This window comes from Leucoraja erinacea, chromosome 12 (genome assembly GCF_028641065.1).
Source record: "Leucoraja erinacea ecotype New England chromosome 12, Leri_hhj_1, whole genome shotgun sequence".
NCBI lineage: Eukaryota > Metazoa > Chordata > Chondrichthyes > Rajiformes > Rajidae > Leucoraja > Leucoraja erinaceus.
The window spans coordinates 46,720,926-46,731,466 of record NC_073388.1 but is presented as its reverse complement, the minus strand read 5'-3'; the positions used below and the strand labels follow the sequence as shown (position 1 = coordinate 46,731,466).

Below are 10,541 nucleotides of genomic sequence, written 5' to 3'. Positions count from 1 at the left end.
ACATAGGGTTAAGGTGAGAGGGGAAATATTTAATAGGGACCTGAAGGGCACCTTTTTCCACACAAAGGGTGGTGGGATATGGAACAAGCTGTCAGAGGAGACAGTTGACACAGGTACTATAAAATTTAGAAGATATTTGGACAGGTAGGTGGATGGAAAAGTATAAAGGCCAAACGCAGGCAGGTGGGACTAGCATAGATGGGCCATCTTGGTTGACATGGGCAAGTTGGGCCGAAGGGCTTGTTTTTGAGTTCTATGACTATCATGGATTAAAATAACAGTACTGAAGTCTGTATTCATATGAAACTGGTTTATTTAAACACAAAGATATGTAAATGTAAATTATTTTATTCAACATTAATTTTGCAAATCATGCAGTATATTTGTTATAAAAACTTGTTCGTGATGGCTCAATCAGAGAAACTATCAGGTCATTACTTAACTGTACAAAACCAGAGATGCCCAGATTTTCCAACCCTGGGTTTGAAATCGATACACAATATAAATCAATTAGGGATAGTTTGGCTTTGCCAAATATATACACTTAAACCTAAAAATTAACTTCCTCCATCAATAGAATTTTGCTTTCAATGATGTCCTTTAGCCACTTCTCTTTGAATCTTGATTGACCAGGTCTTTTAAAAAAAATAAAAAAAAATAATGCACTGATTAGTTATTTGCTTTTAAAATCTAGCTGTTTCAGCATCATCCCTGTATTATCATACCCAACAAATCAAAATATCTCTGGAACAAAATTATTCAATTTTATCCGCCTTTAATATCGTGCATCGGCAGATGTGAAGAAAATTTTGTACTAATAGACATTGATTTTTTTTAAACCAGAATCAAAGCAATCATCTCCATTGGTTTCAAGTGTTACAATATTATCACTGGAATTTAACTTCAAATATTCCAAGACATCTTGGTTATTTTACAGCACATTAGAAGCACATAAAGACCACAAATGCTACATCCCAAGAGAATATTGAGGAACAGGGATATCTGAAGAAGGGTCTCGACCCAAAACGTCACCCATTCCTTCTCTCCAGAGATGCTGCCTGTCCCGTTGAGTTACTCCAGCATTTTGTGTCTATATTGAGGAACCGGGTACAAGGCCAAAGATCCCTAAAGGTGTCAGCGCAGGTAATTAACATGAAGAAGACAAATGGGATACCTGCCGTCATTAGCCAGTCTTTAAAATATATACAAATTTCCCTCAACTGACTGCACACTGTATCTTGCACTTTGCTTTATCTATTGTACTCGAGTTTGACTTGATTGTGTTGGTGTGTGATATATTTGATCTGTTTGCATAGCATGCGAAACATCACCCATTCCTTTCCTCTGGGGATGCTGCCTGACCCACTGAGTTACTTTGAGTCAATCTCCCAGCACTTTGTGTCTATCTTCCATCTACAGTTTAATTCACCATCATTGGTTTACTATTGCTGATGCTAAAAAAAAAAGGTTTGGTACTCTGATTTGATATTCAGCAATAAATAAATAAAAACTCACAGAAGAAATAAATAGAATTATGGCAGGAACATCAGAGTGACAGATCCCAAAGATTGCAGCTGCTCTAAGCTTCACCTCATCCCCTCAAAGCAGACAAATTGCTTCATGACCCATACCCATGACTAACTTACCACTGTCCCCAGCAACATAGGAACCACCTGAAACAAAGGTTCCTCTGTGCGAGCTGCACCATGAGTCCAAGAATTCAGACACTTGTGCATTCAATTTGGTCTCAGCAATTTGAGAACACAAAATCAGTTTTAAAATAACTCTTCAGTATGAAGATTGTTTGATTGTAATTAAAATGCAACTGAATGTTGTTGGGTGTATGGAACGAGCTGCCGGAGGGGGTGGTTGTGGCAGGTCCAATAACACCCTTTAATAGACACTTGGACGGGTGGATAGTATGGATAGTAACAGATACATGGATAGTAACGGTTTGGAGGGAAATGGGCCAAATGTGGACAAGTGGGACCAACCTGGATGGCGTGTCTCGGTTGGCATTGCACGTTGGGCCAAGGGGCCTGTTTTCGAGCTATCTGACTCTATGTTCTTTATGGAATTTGACCTGCAATTGTTGCCTGGTCAGGTACTGCATCCAATCCCCATGTGTTCATCAAATAGCCCACAAATGGACCAGCAACTTGGATAAACCACTTCAAGCAAAAGGCAGCCCACCACCAAGGATAAATACTGGGCTTTTGCTTACCACCAACAATCACATTCTGGAAATGAAATTAATGAAACATTGTAAATAAATGATCTACCTGTGCAGAAGTCTGTTTGATTCAAAAAAGAAGTAAACTTCAACTGGAAACGTCTAAAAAAATATTCAGACATCCATGTTAGTGCAATGACTGATGTATCCATTTTATATACACAAGGACCACTTTTTAACTGGTTCACATTTTTTGTGTGCTTGTTACTACTCTCAGGTCAGTGGTAATATTTATACTTCACAAATTAATGCCGAGATGTAGACTTTCAGGTAATTCAGAGTATTGCCACTTGCACTACACAGTCAATCACGCATTGACGGGAGTGTTACGATTTTTTTTTAATTGAAAGATACAGCATGGAAACAGGCCCTTCGGCCCACCAAGTCCATGCCAGCATTCAATCCCTTATTTTTACATTATTTCTATGTTATCCCAATTTTCCACCCACTCCCTACACACTGGGGGAGTATTACAGAGGCCAATTAACCTACAAACCTTTCTGAGGTTGGAGGAAACCAGAGCACCCGGATGAAACCCGTGGTTACAGGGAAAATGTGCTAACTCCTCACAAACCACCCATCAGGATCGAACCCAGGTCTCTGACACTGAGGCTGCGGCTCTAACAGCTGCAGTGTTAAGCATTGAAAGGTCATATCTTTGTGAACAGCTGAATTGTAACCACACTTCCCCCTCTCCTTCCAATCCTAATCATGTTCAATAGACAGCATCCAGTGGTCCACTGACAAAACATGAAGACATCTTACACATCATGGGAATAGTCATCTAGGGACACATCATTTTCATCTCACAGGCAGCAAACATAGACTTTCAGCGTCTGACATTACCTTCGTTGGAAAGGTACTTGGCAAGAATTAAAACATTTTTTTAAAATATATAATTTATGATGCTTTTATGTGACATACTAAGATTTTATATGTGCTTTATGATATATTTTTTATTATGCAATGCATTTTTTTAAAATGTAATGTTGCCCCTTGCCTGGACCTCGAGTCCGTAACAAAGTTTATTATTAATATTATTATTAAAACAGTTCAACAGTTAAAGCACTGATCCCAGGTCTATGCTGATTCCTAGGCATTTTGCCTCTATCTCTGCACAAAAGTTGAGACTCTGCTCCCGTACTTGTACTGGATTCCCAAAGGTTTTGCCACTGATTCCAGCTCTCTATTGAATCCTCAATGGTTTATGCACTGATCCCAGGTCTATAATGTGTATCCGATAGTATTGTGACTCAAGGCACTGTTCCTAAGTCTCTGGTTAATCCGCTTTGTACTTGGTGTTGTATCTATCACAGATCAACAGTTTCCAGTTTCAGTATTCGCTTAGTTTATTGTCACGTGCACCGAGGTGCAGTGGAAAGCTTTTGTTGTGTGCTAACCAGTCAGCAGAAAGACTATACATGATTACTATCAATCCATTTACAGTGTATGGATAAATGATAAGGGAATAACGTTTAGTGCAAGGTAAAGCCAGCAAAGACTTTATCAAGGAGAGTCCGAGTGTCATCAAAGTTAGATAATAGTTCTCTGGTTGTGGTAGGATGATTCAGTTGCCTGATAATAGCTGGGAAGAAACTGTTCCTGAATCTGGAGGTGTGAGATTCCACACTTCTATACCTTTTGCCTGATGGGAGAGGGGAGGAGAGGGAGTGACGGTGCAACTCACCTGTTGCAGCGGCCCCTACAGCCTGTCTGTCTTTTTTTATTTTTTGTCTAGTTAAATGTAGTTGTTTGTGTTTTTTAAATAGTTTTTTTAACTGTGTATATGCGGGGGGCGGGGGGAGGGAAGGGGAAACATTTTTAAACTCTCTTCCCCAAACCTTTTTCCTGTTGGGTCTCCGTTGTCGTTGGGGCCTAGCACCGTGGAGCGGCCTCCAGCTGGAACGACCTGGGGGCTCCAGTCACGGAGCCTGCGGAGCTGCGGACTTACCATCGTGGGGCTGGCCGGCCTCGGAGCGTGGGGAGCGGTGGTGACTCGCTGCTGCGGCCCGACCACGTAGCTCGGAGGCTCCAGCTGCAGCCGCAGGTCCGGTGGACTGTCGGGACATCGGGAGCTCGCGGGTCTGGGTGGAGAGACCGCTTTCAGGAGCTCCCGCAACGCGACTTCTCCCGCCCGTGTCGCGGGGTTGGAACGACCCGGAGCGGGGCCGTACATCGCCCGGCGCAGCTTAATGGCCGCGGGACATTCCAGAGCCCGCCGTGGCTCCAACTTCGTGAATTTTAGACCGGGAGTGGGGCCGTACATCGCCCGGCGCGGCCTAAAATAGTCGTGGGACTCACCATCGCCCGCCTGGGGCTTCAACATTGGGAGAAAAATGGAGAACAGGGGAGGGAAAAGATTTCTGTAAATTGAATTGTGTGTATGTCTGTAGGAAATTGTCTTTGTTTGTATAGCTGTGGAAACGGAGTTTCGTTTGAGCCTCACCGAGGTTCAAATGACATGTAATAAATATTGATTGATTGATTGATTGATATTGATTGAGTGGCCAGGGTGCGACTCGTCCTTGATTATGCTGCTGGATTTGCCGAGGCAGCGTGATGTATGAATGGAGTCACTAGAAGGGGGGTGCACACGTCCTCTCCTGTCCCTTCCTGACAAACTCTAGTTCTGTTGAGTCCATTGCTTTAACGGACAGCAAACTAAATTGAAGCCCGTTCACCCCCACAGTCCCACAGGCAACCTTCCACGACAATTGCAGGTTGCTAAACGCAAACCCTGAACAACTAACTGTGAACTCATCTCAACAAGGTTGCGGATGTTCTCACAGGCGCTTGTACTCACAGGTGGTTTCACTTTAGAGATTTCAATAATAAAATAACTCGAGGCTGTTGCTCGTGGTATGGGCTTCCTTCGTGTTGGGATACTCCAGCGAACTCGATAATGGTGATGGATTTGGTATTCCAGTTCTTCCTCACTCAGGTAATCCAGACAGTGAAGCCAGCAATCCTTAAACTCCCAGGTTTTCTGAATACGGGGCAATTGTTAAAATTAGGATATAATTATTGCCAGGATTAGGTGTCAGAGGTTATGGGGAGAAGGCAGGAGAATGGGGTAAGGATGGAGAGACAGAGCAACCATGATTGAATGGCAGAGTAAACTTGATGGGCCGAATGGCCTAATTCTGCTCCCTCTGATCTTATTAGCAAGCATGTTGCCCCTCCAAACGCACCCCATCGCAGACCCACTATGCCACCGGCAGGAGTTTCCAAAAGCAATCAAGCATTACATTCAAGCCTAGATGTGCCTCATGTTATCCATCAATGAGCAGTTTCCAGTCGAGCTGTGGGGCACTCAGAATTCTTCATTTATTCTTTCATTGGCACAGAATAAACCCGATGTCCCTATTCCTGAAATAATCCCAAAGCTTCAGGAGCTTCAGTATCATTCACTAAAGAAACTGAAATTGCAAAAATAATAACATTTTTTATCAGAGTATATGCATAGGAAAGAGTGAAAGGGAAGGTGGGGTGTTATTTAAAATTGGAGAATTCAATGTTCATCCCGTGAGGTTGTAAGCTACCCAAGTGGAATATGAGGTGCTATTCCTGCAGTTTACATGGCCACATTCTGGCAATGGAAGAAGTCCATTCCTTCCACAGATGATGCCTGACCCCATTTTGTGTTCTGCACAAGTTTCCAGCATTTGAAATTCCTTGTGCCTCCTATTCTATTAACTTGCGCATCAGTTAGGGTTAGGCAGCACTTACACACAAATCCACACCTCCCCCACCCTAGTTCTCCGACTGTCCTCCTGGTTAAATTTCACTGATTGTGTGCCTCGTTGTCACCTTCTCCTCAGCTAACAATGATCCATTCTACATTTTCCTTGGACTGCATCCCTTTTGAGCTCTCATTTTCACACCTTACCCTTCCATATCTCCATGTCTCCCTCTCCCCTGACTCTCAGTCTGAAGAAGGGTCTCGACCTAAAATGTCACCCATCCGTTCCCTAAAGAGATGCTGCCTGGCGCGCTGAGTTACTCCAGCTCTATGTGTCTATCTTCGGTGTAATAGCATCGCAGTTCCTTCCGACATATTTTGTCCATATTCCTCCAGGCTGCCCTCTCCCTGTACAGTACTATCTCGAATAGATGGGGGGGATAAGTGGAGCAAGTTATCTCAGTTTACATACAATTAGTTAGATTTAGCTCTTAAGCCTAAAGGAATCAAGGGATAAAGGAAAAAAGCAGGAACGGGGTACTGCTTTTAGATAATCAGCCATGATCATATTGAATGGCGGTGCTGGCTCAAAGGGCCAAATGACCTACGCCTACACCTTATTTTGCTATGTTTCTATTTATGTTGGACTTCAGTCATATGTACAATAGAGCAGAGATTAATACCTGCCTACTGCTACCCCTCAGTATTTAAAAGCAAGCTTTACCAGAATGATGGTACACAAAAATGCTGGAGAAACTCAGCGGGTGCAGCAGCATCTATGGAGCGAAGGAAATAGGCGACGTTTGGGGCCGAAACCCTTCTTCAGACTGGTGTACCTTTGATCTTCTAGCATCTGCAGTTCCTTCTTGAACACTTTACCAGAATGATGCCTGGATTATGGATATTAGCAATGGGGAGAAGCTGGACACTTAGATTGTTTTCCCTGACATGTCAGAGGTTGCAGGGAGGCCTGCTTAAAGTATATAAAATTATGAGAGGCATAGACACGGTAGAGACTCAGAACCTTTTTCCCAGGATAGAAAGACACCAATTACTAGAGGATGTAGCTTTACGGTGAGAGGGGCAAAATTGAAAGGAGATGTGTATTTTGCACCAAGATGGCGAGTGCCTAGAATGTGCTGCTGAGGGCAGTGGTTGAGGCAGATACGATGGTGGTGTACTTTTGAGAGACTGACCACAGAATGACAAAGCAATGCAAGTCATTGAAATCTTAATGCCGTCAAAGTATTTTTGGGACAAGGGACCACTGATAAAAAGTGATTGGATGATGAAAGCCAAAAGAAAATCACAGCACAAAGGAAACCAGAAACCCATACTCTACATAGAATAAACTTACTGAGACATATTCTTCTATTTGCTTTGCCCCAATGGTAACAGTGAAGTCCTTGCTTGGAACCCACTCGATGTTAGGGATCCTATATTCACCTTTCCCTGTTAAAAAGATAAAAAATAATATAGTATTGCCTGACGACAAGAGTGACACAGAATGCTCATTTATTAAAATTTAAATGGTTGCATTTAAATACAAAGCTTATCACATTGATCCATTTTCCAGATACAGTGCCCTCCATAATGTTTGGGACAAAGATCCATCATTTATTTATTTGTCTCTGTACTCCACAATTTGCGATTTGTAATTGAAAATATCACATGTGGTTAAAATGCACATTGTCAGATTTTAATAAAGGCTATTTTTATACATTTTGGTTAAAATTGGAATAAGTATATGCCAAACATGAGAACTATTCAGCAACAACAGGCTAGGGGGCGCCACAACACTGAAATGCTACAGCCTCAGAAATACCCCTTTAAATCTCTCTTACAACCTCTCTAATGCTACTGCAGACTTCCTGTATTGTGGTGATCTGAATTGTGAGAGTATTCCAGCTGTGCGCTGGTATTACATATAATGAATGAATGAATGAATGAATAAGTTTATTGGCCAAGTATTCACATACAAGGAATTTGCCTTGGTGCTCTGCCTGCAAGTGACAAGATGACATACAGTGACAGTTAAGAATGATACATAAAACATTAAACATTAATAATGAAACATTATTGATTAAACATGTGAATTATATAAAATACCAGAGCAAAAGGAGGCGACAGATCTTTGGTTATTGAGTAGAGCTACTACTCGTGGAAAAAAAAAGCTGTTTTTATTTCTGGCTGTGGCAGCTTTGACAGATATAACAGATATATATGACAGACATATAACAGACAATGATAGAAATATGCTGTTTTAATCCCCTGATCTACCAGTCCTCCCACTTCCACAGAATGTTACCAGGCAGTCCTGTACGTATTGGCACCAGGTTATTAGGTGGGGACACGGGGGCGAAGGGGGGGGGGTTTGGGTAGGGGGTGAGGGGAAAAAGGGGGAGGAGTGGGGGGTGAAGTAGAACTTGAGCCGGGGAGGGAGGAAGGGGGAGAAGAGAAGGGGAGACGGAGAAGGGGGTGGGGTGGGAAAGGGAGAGTGGGTGAGGAAGAAGTCAAATGGGGAAGGAGAGTGTATGCTTGTCTCTGCTCCACTTTGCAAACCCGTGCACAGCGAAGCGCAACCTTCCCAAGGCCTTTGCAAAAGATTAACGCACCGAGTCGTCAAACCTCCCCGGTACTCCTCAAAACGTTAGTGAGCATTTCTAGAGGTCAGTAAATGCGCGGGTCTGAGAATTTAGGGCCAATTTATCAAGATACGACAAGGACCTATAGAAATGCAGCCGCTGAATGATTCGAACTTGCAAGAGCCTTCTCCTTACCCTCTTTTATCAGCAGTTGTTCAACGTATCTCTTGGCATTCTCCAATACCTGTTTTATTATAGCTTTAGCCTGCTTTTTCAACAATAGGTTGTAATATTCATCGTCGTCCATGGTGCCCTGCTAAAAGAAAGCCCTTTACTTGATTACATTTAACCAAACGAGAGTTCATGGTTGTTTTGTTTTTGTTGCTAAAAATCGTCATGCTCGAGAGATCCCACCTGTTTAGTTACATTTTAAATCCAAAATAAAATTATATAGTATATATAAAAAATGTTGGACCAATGCTCAACATGCTGCTAATACTTGGCATCAGAATGATAAAACATTTACGCTGTGATGAGATTAATAGTCGATTCTTATTATTATTTTGTTATTATTTATTATTATTAGTCAAGATCGATTACCTATACTTAATCAGATCCTGCAGTTATAATGACAGATTTTCGAACCCGAAACTTTAACACGTTGCATATATTCAAGTTAAATTAAAAACTAAATGCAAACGCTAATATGAAAGCATATGATGAATGTTTTTTGGTTTACCGCTTCACGGAGCTACCCGGCCGATTGCTAGCTTGTTGGCGCTGCCGCGGTTAGCGCTCCATTCCCCGGCCGGCTACTGCAGCGACCCGGCGTCTCCCGGTTACACAGAGTCACAAGAGTCACCAGGGCGACGCCAGTCTACACGTCTCCAATGTAACAATGTTGAATCGGAACCAATGGCATTGACCAACCAGTGAGTGTTCGGATAAGATTAGGCAATGGGGAGTTAGCAAGTTTAAATAATCAATTCGAACTATCTTTTTTTTTTTAAAGTGTAATGTAGACTAGATGTTTTAAAAAAGCTGGAGGAACTCAGCTGGTGAGGCAGCATACATGGAGCGAAGGAATGGGCGACGTTTCGGGTCGAGACACAGGGTCTTTTCCTTCGCCTTTTCCAGCATCTGCAGTTCTTTCTTAATATAATGTAAACTGTAGGACTGTAGGTCGATGAATCTAGAGACACAAGGAACTGCAGATGCTGGAATTTTGAGCAAAACACAAAGTGCTGGAGTAACTCAGAGGGTCAGGCAGCATCTGTGGAGGGAATGGACAGGCAACGTTTCGGGTTGGGACCCTTCTTCAGACTGAATGTTGACTGGGGGAGAAAGCTGGAATTGTAGCTGAGTTACTCTTCCACTTTGTCTTTTGTTTGTAAACCTGCATCTGCATTTTCTTGTATTCACAAACTGGCATTGTAGCCTGGCAAGTGATAGGTGGAATGGCAGATGGATATACAGAGGCTAGACATGAAAAGGAGACAAAAGGGTGTCAGACAAGGAGAGAAGAGGAGTGGAATGGGAGGGAGCCTCAGCTTAGGAAGTTCAGCATGTCCCCGACAACTGTCACCAATTTCTACAGATGCATCATCGAAAACATTTTATCGGGATGCATCACTGCTTGGTTTGGCACCAGCTCCATCCAAGACCACAAGAAATTGCAGCGAATTGTGGACGCAGCCCAGACCATCACACAAACTAACCTTCCTTCTATTGACTCCATTTATACCTCAAGCTGCTCTCGGCAAGGCCAGTAACATAATCAAGGATGAGTCGCACCCGGCTACTCCCTCTGCACCCCTTTCCCATCGGGAAAACTCCCACCTCCAGATTCAGGGACAGTTTCTATCCAGCTGTTATCAGGCAGCTGAACCATCCCACCGCAACCAGAGAGCAGTGCTGAACTACTATCTACCTCTTTGGTGACCCTCGGACTCTCATTGTTCGGACTTGGCTGGCTTTACCTTGCACCAAACGTTATTCCCTTATCATGTATCTATCTATACATTCTAAATGGATCGAATGT

At 42.9% G+C, this 10,541-nt stretch overlaps 1 protein-coding gene across 2 annotated transcripts; it reads right to left on the bottom strand.

Moving 5' to 3' along the window:
* Positions 1-299: 299 nt before the first annotated feature.
* akap14 (A-kinase anchoring protein 14) lies at positions 300-9,458 on the bottom strand. Of its 2 annotated transcripts, none has more exons than XM_055644073.1 (6): positions 9,240-9,458; positions 8,696-8,813; positions 7,273-7,367; positions 5,037-5,219; positions 2,283-2,335; positions 300-635 (listed from the first exon to the last, which is right to left on the bottom strand). In XM_055644073.1, the coding sequence occupies exons 2-6, from the start codon at positions 8,805-8,807 to the stop codon at positions 551-553; spliced, it is 528 nt and encodes a 175-aa protein (XP_055500048.1). In that variant the 5' UTR covers positions 8,808-8,813; positions 9,240-9,458; the 3' UTR covers positions 300-550. The 2 variants fall into 2 exon arrangements, with proteins under 2 accessions (XP_055500048.1, XP_055500047.1); XM_055644072.1 differs by having other exon boundaries at positions 8,696-8,816; positions 9,240-9,457.
* Positions 9,459-10,541: the final 1,083 nt, after the last annotated feature.

Excerpts from the sequence above, each read along its gene's own strand:
- akap14 (XM_055644073.1), bottom strand. The coding sequence starts at position 8,807 with ATGGACGACGATGAATATTACAACCTATTGTTGAAAAAGCAGGCTAAA. Across the intron at positions 2,336-5,036 it reads TCTCTAAAGTGAAACCACCT|ACGTTTCCAGTTGAAGTTTA; the intron begins GTGAGTACAAGC and ends ATATTTTTTTAG. Across the intron at positions 636-2,282 it reads TCAAACAGACTTCTGCACAG|ACCTGGTCAATCAAGATTCA; the intron begins GTAGATCATTTA and ends TTTTTTTAAAAG.